The sequence below is a fragment of the Heptranchias perlo genome, unplaced genomic scaffold (genome assembly GCF_035084215.1).
Source record: "Heptranchias perlo isolate sHepPer1 unplaced genomic scaffold, sHepPer1.hap1 HAP1_SCAFFOLD_763, whole genome shotgun sequence".
NCBI lineage: Eukaryota > Metazoa > Chordata > Chondrichthyes > Hexanchiformes > Hexanchidae > Heptranchias > Heptranchias perlo.
Window position 1 is genome coordinate 49,705 of NW_027139797.1, and position 15,664 is coordinate 65,368.

The window sequence follows — 15,664 nt, forward strand, 5'->3', positions numbered from 1 at the left end:
TAGGGAGGGAGCGGGGAGAGGGAGGGAGCGGGGAGGAGGGAGGGAGCGGGGAGAGGGAGGAGCGGGAGGAGGGAGGGAGCGGGGAGGAGGGAGGGAGCGGGGAGGAGCGAGGGGGAGGAGCGAGGGGGAGGGAGGGGACTGAGTGGACCCTCCTTACCTTTAGTGACTCTGTGGTGATGCTGATGGAGGGTTTTTTCTGAGTTGCCACCGTGCTGGAACCCCATCTCCGTTTGCGAGCTGGTTGGCTGCCATCGTTCTCCCCACTCCCTGGAGGGTTGGCTTTATTGGCAGCTAACAGAAAACCAAGGGTCACTTTATAATCAGCACGGGAAGGTCACAGGGATCTCTGCATTTCTGAACACGGGCTATTTTCCATACTCGGAGAGTCATCTCCATCAGCCCAGGCACTACCCCAAAACGGAGACAGGGTAGTAAAGCTCCCTCTACAACTGTCCCATCAAACACTCCCAGGGCAGGTACAGGGTTAGATACAGAGTAAAGCTCCCTCTACACTGTCCCATCAAACACTCCCAGGGTCAGGTACAGGGTTAGATACAGAGGTAAAGCTCCCTCTACACTGTCCCATCAAACACTCCCAGGGCAGGTACAGGGTTAGATACAGAGTAAAGCTCCCTCTACACTGTCCCATCAAACACTCCCAGGGGCAGGTACAGGGTTAGATACAGAGTAAAGCTCCCTCTACACTGTCCCATCAAACACTCCCAGGGTCAGGGACAGGGTTAGATACAGAGTAAAGCTCCCTCTACACTGTCGCATCAAACACTCCCAGGGTCAGGTACAGGGTTAGATACAGAGTAAAGCTCCCTCTACATTGTCCCATCAAACACTCCCAGGGCAGGTACAGGGTGAGATACAGAGTAAAGCTCCCTCTACACTGTCCCATCAAACACTCCCAGGGTCAGGTACAGGTTAGATACAGAGTAAAACTCCCTCTACACTGTCCCATCAAACACTCCAGGGTCAGGTACAGGGTTAGATACAGAGTAAAGCTCCCTCTACACTGTCCCATCAAACACTCCCAGGGCAGGTACAGGGTTAGATACAGAGTAAAGCTCCCTCTACACTGTCCCATCAAACACTCCCAGGGTCAGGTACAGGGTTATGATACAGAGTAAAGCTCCCTCTACACTGTCCCATCAAACACTCCCAGGGCAGGTACAGGGTGAGATACAGAGTAAAGCTCCCTCTACACTGTCCCATCAAACACTCCCAGGGTCAGGTACAGGGTTAGATACAGAGTAAAGCTCCCTCTACACTGTCCCATCAAACACTCCCAGGGTCAGGTACAGGGTTAGATACAGAGTAAAGCTCCCTCTACACTGTCCCATCAAACACTCCCAGGGCAGGTACAGGGTTAGATACAGAGTAAAGCTCCCTCTACACCGTCCCGTCAAACACTCCCTGTGGCTGCAGTGTGTACCATCCACAGGATGCACTGCAGCAACTCGCCAAGGCTTCTTCGACAGCACCTCCCAAACCCGCGACCTCTACCACCTAGAAGGACAAGAGCAGCAGGTACATGGGAACAACACCACCTGCACGTTCCCCTCCAAGTCACACACCATCCCGACTTGGAAATATATCGCCGTTCCTTCATTGTCGCTGGGTCAAAATCCTGGAACTCCCTTCCTAACAGCACTGTGGGAGAACATCACCACACGGACTGCAGCGGTTCAAGAAGGCGGCTCACCACCACCTTCTCAAGGGCAATTAGGGATGGGCAATAAATGCCGGCCTCGCCAGCGACGCCCACATCCCATGAACAATTAAAAATAAAATCTCCTCTGCACCCTCTCGAGTGCAATCACATCCTTCCTGTAATGTGGTGACCAGAACTGTACGCAGTACTCAAGCTGTGGCCTAACTAGTGTTTTATACAGTTCCAGCATAACCTCCCTGCTCTTATATTCTATGCCTCGGCTAATAAAGGAAAGTATCCCGTATGCCTTCTTAACCACCTTATCTACCTGTCCTGCTACCTTCAGGGATCTGTGGACATGCTCTCCAAGGTCCCTCACTTCCTCTCCACCTCTCAGTATCCTCCCATTTATTGTGTATTCCCTTGCCTTGTTTGCCCTCCCCAAATGCATTACCTCACACTTCTCCGGATTGAATTCCATTTGCCACTTTTCTGCCCACCTGACCAGTCCATTGATATCTTCCTGCAGTCCACAGCTTTCCTCCTCACTATCAACCACACGGACAATTTTTGTATCATCTGCAAACTTTTTAATCGTGCCCCCTACATTTGAGTCCAAATCATTAATGTCAGACACGACCTTCCCTTAACAAATCCGTGCTGACTGTCCTTGATTACTCCGTGCCTTTCTAAGTGACGGTTTATCCTGTCCCTCAGAATTGATTCCAATAATTTGCCCACCCCCGAGGTTAGACTGACTGGCCTGTAATTACTCGGTCCATCCCTCGCTCCCTTTTTAAACACCGGTACATCGTTAGCAGTCCTCCAATCCTCCTGCACCACACCTGTATCCAGGGAGGATTGGAAAATGATGGTCAGAGCCTCCGCTATTTCCTCCCTTGCCCAGGGAGGTTATGCTGGAACTGTATAAAACACTGGTTAGGCCACAGCTTGAGTACTGTGTACAGTTCAGGTCACCACATTACAGGAAGGATGTGATTGCACTTGAGAGGGTGCAGAGGAGGTTTACGAGTAATTGGTAGAAGGATTAGAGCTGAGGAAAGTTTTTTTTTCCCCCAGAGGGTGGTGGGAGTCTGGAACTCACTGCTGAGAGGGTGGGAGAGGCAGAAACCCTCAACTCATTTAAATATTACCTGGATGTGCACCTGAGAGCCGAGACGTACAGGGCTACAGACCAAGTGCTGGAGAGTGGGATTAGGCTGGGGGGGGGGCTCTTTATCGACTGGCACAGACACGATGGGCCGAATGGCCTCCTTCTGTGCCGTTACTTTCTATGATAAGGGCTCATGGGGTTGGGTGTAATATAAAAACTTTTACCCAGCGAGTGGTTAGGATCTGGAATGCACTGCCCGAGGGGGTGGTGGAGGCAGATTCAATCATGGCCTTCAAAAGGGAACTGGATAAATACTTGAAAGGAAAAAATTTGCAGGGCTACGGGGATAGGGCGGGGGAGTGGACTGGACTGGATTGCTCTTGCAGAGAGCCAGCACGGGACTCGATGGGCCGAATGGCCTCCTTCCGTGCTGTAACCATGGATAGAGGATTGGTTAACGGACAGAAAACAGAGAGTAGGGATAAACGGGTCATTCTCAGGTTGACAGGCTGTAACTAGTGGGGTGCCGCAGGGATCAGTGCTTGGGCCTCAGCTATTTACAATCTATATTAATGACTTAGATGAAGGGACCGAGTGTAGTGTGTGTTTCCAAGTTTGCTGACGATACAAAGCTCGGTGGGAGAGTAAACTGTGAGGAGGACACAGAGAGTCTGCAAAGGGATATAGACAGGTTAAGTGAGTGGGAGAGAAGGTGGGAGATGGAGTATAATGTGGGGAAATGTGAGGTTATTCACCTTGGTGGGAAGAATAGAAAAACAGAATATTTTTTAAATGGTGAGAAACTATTAAATGTTGGTGTTCAGAGGGATTTGGGTGTCCTCGTACAAGAAACACAGAAAGTTAACATGGAGGTACAGCAAGTAATTAGAAAGGCAAATGGTATGTTGGCCTTTATTGCAAGGGGGATTGGAGTACAAGAGTGAGGAAGTCTTACTACAATTGTACAGGGCTTTGGTGAGACCCTCACCTGGAGCACTGTGTACAGTTTTGGTCTCCTTATCTAAGGAAGGATAGACTTGCCTTCGAGGCGGTGCAACGAAGGTTCACTGGATTGATTCCTGGGATGAGAGGGTTGTCCTATGAGGAGAGATTGAGTAGAATGGGCCGATACTCTCTGGAGTTTAGAAGAATGAGAGGTGATCTCATTGTAACATGTAAGATTCTGAGGGGGTTTGACAGGGTAGATGCTGAGAGGCTGTTTCCCCTGGCTGGAGAGTCTAGAACGAGGGGACATAGTCTCAGGATAAGGGGTCGGCCATTTAAGACTGAGATGAGGAGGAATTTCTTCACTCAGAGGGTTGTGAATCTCTGGAATTTTCTACCCCAGAGGGCTGTGGATGCTCAGTCATTGAGTATATTCAAGACTGAGATCAATAGATTTTTGGACTCTCAGGGAATCGAGGGATACGGGGATCGGGCGGGGAAAGTGGAGTTGAGGTCGAAGATCAGCCATGATCCGATTGAATGGCGGAGCAGACTCGAGGGGCCGAATGGCCCACTCCTGCTCCCATTGCTCATGTTCACTGTCCTGCAGGGTGAAAGGCCAGGTTTTGACGCCCTGCCCTACCATCCCTGAATGGTTTGTTAGCTGTGAACAGTATCGCCCGGTGAGTAGCGGCAGGATATCCGAGGGCTTCCCTGCCTTGCCCGCAATTTCCCTGGCGGTCTCTGAACCCGGGCTTATTTTCTGCATCCCTCGCCCAGGTGGGCACCGCGGCTGATTTGAAACCATCCCCCCAACTCCCTCCCACCCTGGTACAGTGGGCACCTTGCTGCCAATCAGGAGGGTGCTGGACGACGCCGTGCGCGTGTTTTACTCGGAGGGAGCCCTGTACCAAACCCCGGGGCAACTCAGGTCCACGTTCGGGCCTCGAGGGAGGGCACAACGGAAACAGAAGGTAAACTCGAGTACTCACAAACCACCGAGATCTTCCTCTTGAAAGCTTTCGGAACAGCGTTCTGGAAAAGAAGAAAAAGACCCCCGAAGGAAAGGGGAGCGTGAGCGCTCGCAGGGGGGCAAGGGGGAGAACGCACCAGCCCCCACCTCGTAGCTAGCCCGTGCCGACAACACTGCTCCAACTCACGTGGCGACTGACAGCGAGGGACAACAGCACCGACCTCCGGCCCTCACCCCTTACCCCCTCAATCAGACACGCCTCGGGGGGAGTACAGACTCTCTCCCAACTCCCCACCTCAATCAGACAAGTCTCGGGGGGAGAACAGACTCTCTCCCACCCCCTCAATCAGACACGTCTCGGGGGGAGAACCGACTCTCCCCCCCTCCCCTCAATCAGACACGTCTCGGGGGGAGTACAGACTCTCTCCCACCCCCTCAATCAGACACGTCTCGGGGGGAGAACAGACTCTCCCCCCCTCCCCTCAATCAGACACGCCTCGGGGGGAGTACAGACTCTCTCCACCCCCTCAATCAGACACGTCTCGGGGGGAGTACAGACTCTCCCCCCTCCCCTCAATCAGACACGCCTCGGGGGGAGTACAGACTCTCTCCCCTCCCCTCAATCAGACACGCCTCGGGGGGAGTACAGACTCTCCCCCCTCCCCTCAATCAGACACGCCTCGGGGGGAGTACAGACGCTCTCCCCCACCCCCTCAATCAGACACGCCTCGGGGGGAGTACAGACTCTCTCCCCACCACCCCCCTCAATCAGACACGCCTCGGGGGGAGTACAGACTCTCTCCCCACCCACCCCCTCAATCAGACACGTCTCGGGGGGAGTACAGACTCTCCCCCCTCCCCTCAATCAGACACGCCTCGGGGGGAGTACAGACTCTCCCCCCTCCCCTCAATCAGACACGCCTCGGGGGGAGTACAGACTCTCTCCCCACCCACCCCCTCAATCAGACACGCCTCGGGGGGAGTACAGACTCTCTCCCCCCCCCCCCCTCAATCAGACACGCCTCGGGGGGAGTACAGACTCTCTCCCCCACCCCCTCAATCAGACACGCCTCGGGGGGAGTACAGACTCTCCCCCTCCCCTCAATCAGACACGCCTCGGGGGGAGTACAGACTCTCTCCCCTCCCCTCAATCAGACACGCCTCGGGGGGAGTACAGACTCTCTCCCCCCCCTCCCCTCAATCAGACACGCCTCGGGGGGAGTACAGACTCTCCCCCCTCCCCTCAATCAGACACGCCTCGGGGGGAGTACAGACTCTCCCCCCTCCCCTCAATCAGACACGCCTCGGGGGGAGTACAGACTCTCTCCCCCACCCCCTCAATCAGACACGCCTCGGGGGGAGTACAGACTCTCCCCCCTCCCCTCAATCAGACACGCCTCGGGGGGAGTACAGACTCTCCTCCCCCCCCTCAATCAGACACGCCTCGGGGGGAGTACAGACTCTCTCCACCCCCTCAATCAGACACGCCTCGGGGGGAGTACAGACTCTCTCCCCACCCACCCCCTCAATCAGACACGCCTCGGGGGGAGTACAGACTCTCTCCCCCCCCCCCTCAATCAGACACGCCTCGGGGGGAGTACAGACTCTCTCCCCCACCCCCTCAATCAGACACGCCTCGGGGGGAGTACAGACTCTCCCCCCTCCCCTCAATCAGACACGCCTCGGGGGGAGTACAGACTCTCTCCCCTCCCCTCAATCAGACACGCCTCGGGGGGAGTACAGACTCTCCCCCCCCCCCCCTCAATCAGACACACCTCGGGGGGAGTACAGACTCTCTCCCCACCCCCTCAATCAGACACGCCTCGGGGGGAGTACAGACTCTCTCCCCTCCCCCTCAATCAGACACGCCTCGGGGGGAGTACAGACTCTCTCCCCACCCCCTCAATCAGACACGCCTCGGGGGGAGTACAGACTCTCTCCCCACCCACCCCCTCAATCAGACACGCCTCGGGGGGAGTACAGACTCTCTCCCCCCCCCCCTCAATCAGACACGCCTCGGGGGGAGTACAGACTCTCCTCACACCCCCCCCCTCAATCAGACACGCCTCGGGGGGGGTACAGACTCTCCCCTCCCCTCAATCAGACACGCCTCGGGGGGGAGTACAGACTCTCCCCCCTCCCCCCCCCCTCAATCAGACACGCCTCGGGGGGAGTACAGACTCTCCCCCCTCCCCCCCCCCTCAATCAGACACGCCTCGGGGGGAGTACAGACTCTCTCCCCCACCCCCTCAATCAGACACGCCTCGGGGGGAGTACAGACTCTCTCCCCAACCCCCTCAATCAGACACGCCTCGGGGGGAGTACAGACTCTCTCCCCTCTCCTCAATCAGACACGCCTCGGGGGGAGTACAGACTCTCCCCCCTCCCCCCCCCTCAATCAGACACGCCTCGGGGGGAGTACAGACTCTCTCCCCTCTCCTCAATCAGACACGCCTCGGGGGGAGTACAGACTCTCCCCCCTCCCCCCCCCCTCAATCAGACACGTCTCGGGGGGAGTACAGACTCTCCCCCCTCTCCTCAATCAGACACGCCTCGGGGGGAGTACAGACTCTCTCCCCCCCCCCTCAATCAGACACGTCTCGGGGGGGGGAGTACAGACTCTCCCCCCATCCCCTCAATCAGACACACCTCGGGGGGAGTACAGACTCTCCCCCTCCCCTCAATCAGACACGCCTCGGGGGGAGTACAGACTCTCCCCCCTCCCCTCAATCAGACACGCCTCGGGGGGAGTACAGACTCTCCCCCCTCCCCTCAATCAGACACGCCTCGGGGGGAGTACAGACTCTCTCTCCCCCACCCCCTCAATCAGACACGTCTCGGGGGGAGTACAGACTCTCTCTCCCCCCTCCCCTCAATCAGACACGTCTCGGGGGGAGTACGGACTCTCCCCCCCCCCCCCCCCCCCTCAATCAGACACGTCTCGGGGGGAGTACAGACTCTCTCCCCCCCCCCCCCCCCTCAATCAGACACGCCTCGGGGGGAGTACAGACTCTCTCCACCCCCTCAATCAGACACGCCTCGGGGGGAGTACAGACTCTCCCCCCTCACCTCAATCAGACACGTCTCGGGGGGAGTACAGACTCTCTCCCCTCCCCCTCAATCAGACACGCCTCGGGGGGAGTACAGACTCTCCTCACCCCCCCCCCTCAATCAGACACGCCTCGGGGGGGGTACAGACTCTCCCCTCCCCTCAATCAGACACGCCTCGGGGGGAGTACAGACTCTCCCCTCCCCTCAATCAGACACGCCTCGGGGGGAGTACAGACTCTCCCCCCTCAATCAGACACGCCTCGGGGGGAGTACAGACTCTCTCCCCAACCCCCTCAATCAGACACGCCTCGGGGGGAGTACAGACTCTCTCCCCACCCCCCCCCTCAATCAGACACGCCTCGGGGGGAGTACAGACTCTCTCCCCACCCCCTCAATCAGACACGCCTCGGGGGGAGTACAGACTCTCTCCCCTCTCCTCAATCAGACACGCCTCGGGGGGAGTACAGACTCTCCCCCCTCCCCCCCCCCTCAATCAGACACGCCTCGGGGGGAGTACAGACTCTCTCCCCTCTCCTCAATCAGACACGCCTCGGGGGGAGTACAGACTCTCTCTCCCCCACCCCCTCAATCAGACACGCCTCGGGGGGAGTACAGACTCTCTCTCCCACCCCTCAATCAGACACGCCTCGGGGGGAGTACAGACTCTCTCCACCACCCCCCTCAATCAGACACGCCTCGGGGGGAGTACAGACTCTCCCCCCTCCCCGACCCCCTCAATCAGACACGCCTCGGGGGGAGTACAGACTCTCCCCCCTCCCCTCAATCAGACACACCTCGGGGGGAGTACAGACTCTCCCCCCTCCCCTCAATCAGACACGCCTCGGGGGGAGTACAGACTCTCCCCCCTCCCCTCAATCAGACACGCCTCGGGGGGAGTACAGACTCTCCCCCCTCCCCTCAATCAGACACACCTCGGGGGGAGTACAGACTCTCTCTCCCCCACCCCCTCAATCAGACACGTCTCGGGGGGAGTACAGACTCTCTCCCCCCCCCCCTCAATCAGACACGCCTCGGGGGGAGTACAGACTCTCCCCCCTCCCCTCAATCAGACACGTCTCGGGGGGAGTACAGACTCTCCCCCCTCCCCTCAATCAGACACGTCTCGGGGGGAGTACAGACTCTCCCCCCCCCCCCCCCCCCCCCTCAATCAGACACGCCTCGGGGGGAGTACAGACTCTCTCCCCACCCCCTCAATCAGACACGCCTCGGGGGGAGTACAGACTCTCTCCCCCCTCCCCTCAATCAGACACGCCTCGGGGGGAGTACAGACTCTCCCCCCTCCCCTCAATCAGACACGCCTCGGGGGGAGTACAGACTCTCCCCCCTCCCCTCAATCAGACACGCCTCGGGGGGAGTACAGACTCTCTCCCCCTCCCCCCCTCAATCAGACACGCCTCGGGGGGAGTACAGACTCTCCCCCCTCCCCTCAATCAGACACGTCTCGGGGGGAGTACAGACTCTCTCCCCTCCCCCTCAATCAGACACGCCTCGGGGGGAGTACAGACTCTCCTCACACCCCCCCCCTCAATCAGACACGCCTCGGGGGGAGTACAGACTCTCCCCCCTCCCCTCAATCAGACACGTCTCGGGGGGAGTACAGACTCTCTCCCCTCCCCCTCAATCAGACACGCCTCGGGGGGAGTACAGACTCTCCTCACCCCCCCCCTCAATCAGACACGCCTCGGGGGGAGTACAGACTCTCCCCCCTCCCCTCAATCAGACACGCCTCGGGGGGAGTACAGACTCTCCCCCCTCCCCTCAATCAGACACGTCTCGGGGGGAGTACAGACTCTCTCCCCACCCCCTCAATCAGACACGTCTCGGGGGGAGTACAGACTCTCTCCCCACCCCCCCCCTCAATCAGACACACCTCGGGGGGGGTACAGACTCTCTCCCCACCCCCTCAATCAGACACGCCTCGGGGGGAGTACAGACTCTCTCCCCTCCCCTCAATCAGACACGCCTCGGGGGGAGTACAGACTCTCTCCCCAACCCCCTCAATCAGACACACCTCGGGGGGGGTACAGACTCTCTCCCCACCCCCCCCCCTCAATCAGACACGCCTCGGGGGGAGTACAGACTCTCTCCCACCCCCTCAATCAGACACGTCTCGGGGGGAGTACAGACTCTCCCCCCCCCCCCTCAATCAGACACGCCTCGGGGGGAGTACAGACTCTCTCCCCCCCCCCTCAATCAGACACGCCTCGGGGGGAGTACAGACTCTCTCCCCACCCCCTCAATCAGACACGTCTCGGGGGGAGTACAGACTCTCTCCCCACCCCCCCCCTCAATCAGACACGTCTCGGGGGGAGTACAGACTCTCCCCACCCCCTCAATCAGACACGTCTCGGGGGGAGTACAGACTCTCTCCCCACCCACCCCCTCAATCAGACACGCCTCGGGGGGAGTACAGACTCTCCCCACCCCCTCAATCAGACACGCCTCGGGGGGAGTACAGACTCTCTCCCCCCCCCCCCTCAATCAGACACGCCTCGGGGGGAGTACAGACTCTCCCCTCCCCTCAATCAGACACGCCTCGGGGGGAGTACAGACTCTCTCCCCCACCCCCTCAATCAGACACGCCTCGGGGGGAGTACAGACTCTCTCCCCCCCCCCTCAATCAGACACGCCTCGGGGGGAGTACAGACTCTCCCCTCCCCTCAATCAGACACGCCTCGGGGGGAGTACAGACTCTCTCCCCCCCCCCTCAATCAGACACGCCTCGGGGGGAGTACAGACTCTCTCCCCCTCCCCTCCCCTCAATCAGACACGCCTCGGGGGTAGTACAGACTCTCTCCCCCTCCCCCCCCTCAATCAGACACGCCTCGGGGGAGTACAGACTCTCTCCCCCACCCCCCCCTCAATCAGACACGCCTCGGGGGGAGTACAGACTCTCTCCCCCACCCCCCCCTCAATCAGACACGCCTCGGGGGGAGTACAGACTCTCTCCCCCTCCCCCCCCTCAATCAGACACGCCTCGGGGGGAGTACAGACTCTCTCCCCCACCCCCCCCTCAATCAGACACGCCTCGGGGGGAGTACAGACTCTCTCCCCCACCCCCCCCTCAATCAGACACGTCTCGGGGGGAGTACAGACTCTCTCCCTCCCCTCAATCAGACACGCCTCGGGGGGAGTACAGACTCTCCCCTCCCCTCAATCAGACACGCCTCGGGGGGAGTACAGACTCTCTCCCCCTCCCCCCCCTCAATCAGACACGCCTCGGGGGGAGTACAGACTCTCTCCCTCCCCTCAATCAGACACGCCTCGGGGGGAGTACAGACTCTCCCCTCCCCTCAATCAGACACGCCTCGGGGGGAGTACAGACTCTCTCTCCCCCACCCCCTCAATCAGACACGCCTCGGGGAGAGTACAGACTCTCTCCCCTCCCTCCCCACAAAGCAACGCTCACTATTTGTGATCTGGCTCTCACCCATTACAGGTGATGTCTCCACCCCCTCCCTCCTCAAGATTGGCCAACTACGAGTAGCAAAGGACACTGCCCCCTCCCACTGCCCCCTGACACCGCCCCCTCCTATCCACGTGACGGGTAGCCAGCTCCAATTCTCCCACCCCTCCCACTCTCCTTACAAAAAGGACTCAGGACCCCCCCCCTTCCCCCACCGTTTAACACTGTCGGCCCTAACCCCTCACCCGGTGACTACAGGGAAATGGGGGAGCAGGGGATCCCTCACCACCGCCCCTCCCCATAGGCCCCCTGCTCGAAGTTCGGTACATGGCACTGGGCTCAATCCCTCGACCTACAACCCCCCTCCAATGGACAGCCCGCCCCTGGAACCCACTCGCGTGAAAGAAGGGGAATGGGGGAAGGGAGTGGCAGTCCCCTCCTGCCAACACTCCCTAAACCAGAGTAGGGGCTTCGCCGGGGGCAAGATTGGGCCAAGTGACTCTGGGAAAATAAAAGCAAGGGCCCCATTTGTCCCGCAGACTGCCGCCCAGTCTGGGACACGTTCCTGCTACTGATCCACGTAATAGCCAATGCAGCTCGGAGACCCCCCTGGATCTGACCCCAGATCCCCAGTGGGTGAATGGTCAGTCTCTGCCCACTCGGAGAGAGAGAGAGAGAGAGAGAGGGGAGCCCCTCGTCCCCTCTCTCTGGGGGCTCGATCTGACCACAGGCCCCCCGTGGGTGAATGGTCAGTCTCTGCCCCCTCGGAGAGAGAGAGAGAGAGAGGAGCCCCTCGTCCCCTCTCTCTGGGGGCTTGATCTGACCCCAGGCCCCCCTCACTCCGAGGCCGGTGCTGTTCTCCTCTGCGATGGGTCGTGTACGCCCCAGTTAGTCAGGCCGGCTTTCTACGTCCCCTTGTTAGCACCGAGTATCCAATCAGTTTACAACCCACCGCCCCCCCCAAACCCGGAACTCAAGATATTAACCCCGGCCGTTAAAAAGTTAACTCTTAAAGCTGTGCCGTGTTTTTTTTTTAAAAAAATAAATTTAGACACGAAATAGTTTTAAAACAAAAAGAAGTTATGAAATGACAAATGGTCCTGGTACCCTTTCACACCTGGTCTTCAGTGCAACCCGCTGGCTTAGCACCTCAGTCGCACTCCTGTGTACTGTATCTAGGCAACAGTCCAATCAGAGTGGGCCCTCACTGTTAGGTGGTGTAGTGAGATGTGAGTTTTAACGGTTGATGAGGGAGGCGAGGCGAGGCGAGGCGCGCAGAAAGAAAACAGTTCCACGTGTCAGAGCAGACGCTCTCGGGCACAGAATGTTCCAGAGCGTGCACCAAAACAACAGCCCCCACCCGCTCCGCACCCTCCTCTTTGATTCACCTGCCCAATGACGCCGGGCAGCGGACTAATCTTCAGGGTCTGGGTGGGCTTCTGTCGGCGGGGTGGGGGGGCTGGACGCTGGACGAGGCCAGAATTCGATCCCCATGTAGACCTGTCTGTGGGTGGGGTGGGGGGGAACCAGCGAGTCCCCGAGGCAGTTCGATAACAGCGATGGGACGGCCCAGGTCCTTGTCGTTTTCGGGAGGGGTGCGTGTCGGTTCGATGAGGCGTGCGATGGGTTTTTTTTTTTTTCGAGTTCTTCCCCGCCCCGTCCTCCGCACTCTGCTCTTGCAGCTCGGCTCAGTGCGGTCCGGACACCAGTGGGGGGCAACCGCTTCTGGAAAAGTTCAGGTCCGCAAAAAAACGGGGTCGGCAGAACCTCGCACGTTTAACGTCCCGCCGCGAGCGTCCTCCTACACGTGCTCGGGTCTCGAGTCTTTGTCTGTGACTGTCCAAAGCAGCAATCCTCCGGAGAGGGCAGCTCTCTCCGCTCTCCCAAGACAGGGTCAGCAGCCCCTCTCTCTCTCTGTCCGTCTCTCTGTGCGTGACCGAACCCCCCCGTGCGTTTCCAGCACGTACCGATAGATTCCTTTCCGTCTCTCATTGCCCCTTCGATTGATCCTTCAGCCTGTAATCGCAGACACACACACAAAGATGGCTGGAGGAATCAGTCCGACAGTCTGCGAGGCTGGTGCGAGACTTCCCACCAGTTGAAAAGGTTCATACGTGGTCCTTGTTTCGGTCTCTCTCTCTCTCTCTCTCTCTCTCTCTCTGGGCGTGCGTGCGTGCAGCTAATCCGCAGCTTGGAAGTGTGCGACGAGGGAAGAGGCGTTTCCCCCGCCCGCGGAGACCCACCCTCTCTCTCTCTCTCGGGTGTGTGCAGGAAAGGCAGAGTCCTTCGAAAGGCGGTTACAGTTTCTTCGAGACGCCCGGGCGGGGCGGCAGTCAGCCTGCTCAACGGCGGGCCAAAGTTCCAGAGCTGATCTTCCCTCCCCCATTTGACGGCGAGGTGGTTGCGGTGTTGCGGGGGGGGGGCGGTGGTGGCTGGTGGATTTGAGGTGTGAAGAGTCTCCGGCTTTTACCTCTCTCTCAGATCGCCCGGCGCGGTTTCGACGACACCCAAACGACAGTCCCTTCCGCGCCGGCTGCGATTCGCTGGATCCTCCGCCTGCGATCTCGGGCAGATGTTAACGGAGTCCTTCTCCTCCGCCGCACCCCCACCCCTCCTCCTCCTCCTCCTCCTCCTCTCTGCCCTTGGAGCAAGGAGGAGGCTGTGGTGTTGGGCTGGGAGGGGGGGCGATAATGTGGGGGTCGCGCACACACCTCTCTCTCTCTCTCTGAACGTGGAGTGAGCTCGGCTCTGATTGGGCAGCGTGCTCGCCTGGCGTAAGTCCAGCGGGATGGTCATAGGAGGAGTGATGGGGCTTATCTGGGGCTGATGTGGTAACAGCACACACAGGATTGTTGACAGGCTAGGTCAGTAAGGGAAGGAGTTCCATTCAACAAAGCACCAGCACTCGCCCACACCTTACAGCTCAGCGTTCGACAGTAAACGGGGCCGCCCTGTCCAATAGGGAAAATGGGACCAGAAAGCACTTGGAGTGTCCCTCCTGTTACCCGGGGGCACCCGGAGAGCGGGGCGGGGGGGCACCCGGAGAGCGGGGCGGGGGGGCACCCGGAGAGCGGGGCGGGGGGGCACCCGGAGAGCGGGGCGGGGGGGCACCCGGAGAGCGGGGCGGGGGGGCACCCGGAGAGCGGGGCGGGGGGGCACCCGGAGAGCGGGGCGGAGGGAGGGGGGCCGGGGGTCCTGGGACTGTCATCGCTCAGGGCCTGAGTTGAATGTTACAGGGAGACTGTGCAGCCGAGGGTCGGGGCGGGCCGGGGGGTTCCGGGTCGGGGCGGGCCGGGGGGTTCCGGGTCGGGGCGGGCCGGGGGGTTCCGGGTCGGGGCGGGCCGGGGGGTTCCGGGTCGGGGCGGGCCGGGGGGTTCCGGGTCGGGGCGGGCCGGGGGGTTCCGGGTCGGGGCGGGCCGGGGGGTTCCGGGTCGGGGCGGGCCGGGGGGTTCCGGGTCGGGGCGGGCCGGGGGGTTCCGGGTCGGGGCGGGCCGGGGGGTTCCGGGTCGGGGCGGGCCGGGGGGTTCCGGGTCGGGGCGGGCCGGGGGGTTCCGGGTCGGGGCGGGCCGGGGGTTCCGGGTCGGGGCGGGCCGGGGGGTTCCGGGTCGGGGCGGGCCGGGGGGTTCCGGGTCGGGGCGGGCCGGGGGGTTCCGGGTCGGGGCGGGCCGGGGGGTTCCGGGTCGGGGCGGGCCGGGGGGTTCCGGGTCGGGGCGGGCCGGGGGGTTCCGGGTCGGGGCGGGCCGGGGGGTTCCGGGTCGGGGCGGGCCGGGGGGTTCCGGGTCGGGGCGGGCCGGGGGGTTCCGGGTCGGGGCGGGCCGGGGGGTTCCGGGTCGGGGCGGGCCGGGGGGTTCCGGGTCGGGGCGGGCCGGGGGGTTCCGGGTCGGGGCGGGCCGGGGGGTTCCGGGTCGGGGCGGGCCGGGGGGTTCCGGGTCGGGGCGGGCCGGGGGGTTCCGGGTCGGGGCGGGCCGGGGGGTTCCGGGTCGGGGCGGGCCGGGGGGTTCCGGGTCGGGGCGGGCCGGGGGGTTCCGGGTCGGGGCGGGCCGGGGGGTTCCGGGTCGGGGCGGGCCGGGGGGTTCCGGGTCGGGGCGGGCCGGGGGGTTCCGGGTCGGGGCGGGCCGGGGGGTTCCGGGTCGGGGCGGGCCGGGGGGTTCCGGGTCGGGGCGGGCCGGGGGGTTCCGGGTCGGGGCGGGCCGGGGGGTTCCGGGTCGGGGCGGGCCGGGGGGTTCCGGGTCGGGGCGGGCCGGGGGGTTCCGGGTCGGGGCGGGCCGGGGGGTTCCGGGTCGGGGCGGGCCGGGGGGTTCCGGGTCGGGGCGGGCCGGGGGGTTCCGGGTCGGGGCGGGCCGGGGGGTTCCGGGTCGGGGCGGGCCGGGGGGTTCCGGGTCGGGGCGGGCCGGGGGGTTCCGGGTCGGGGCGGGCCGGGGGGTTCCGGGTCGGGGCGGGCCGGGGGGTTCCGGGTCGGGGCGGGCCGGGGGGTTCCGGGTCGGGGCGGGCCGG

At 61.5% G+C, this 15,664-nt stretch overlaps 1 protein-coding gene across 1 annotated transcript in view; it reads right to left on the minus strand.

Annotated features, from left to right (window-relative positions):
• LOC137319217 (apoptotic chromatin condensation inducer in the nucleus-like) overlaps nt 1-15,664 on the minus strand; it is a 31,638-nt gene that overhangs the window by 1,608 nt on the left and 14,366 nt on the right. Inside the window, exons 3-4 of the mRNA XM_067981522.1 lie at nt 4,712-4,754; nt 158-291 (exon numbers count right to left, since the gene is read on the minus strand). Coding sequence (XP_067837623.1) covers nt 158-291; nt 4,712-4,754 — 177 coding nt within the window. The remainder of the gene's footprint in view (nt 1-157; nt 292-4,711; nt 4,755-15,664) is intronic.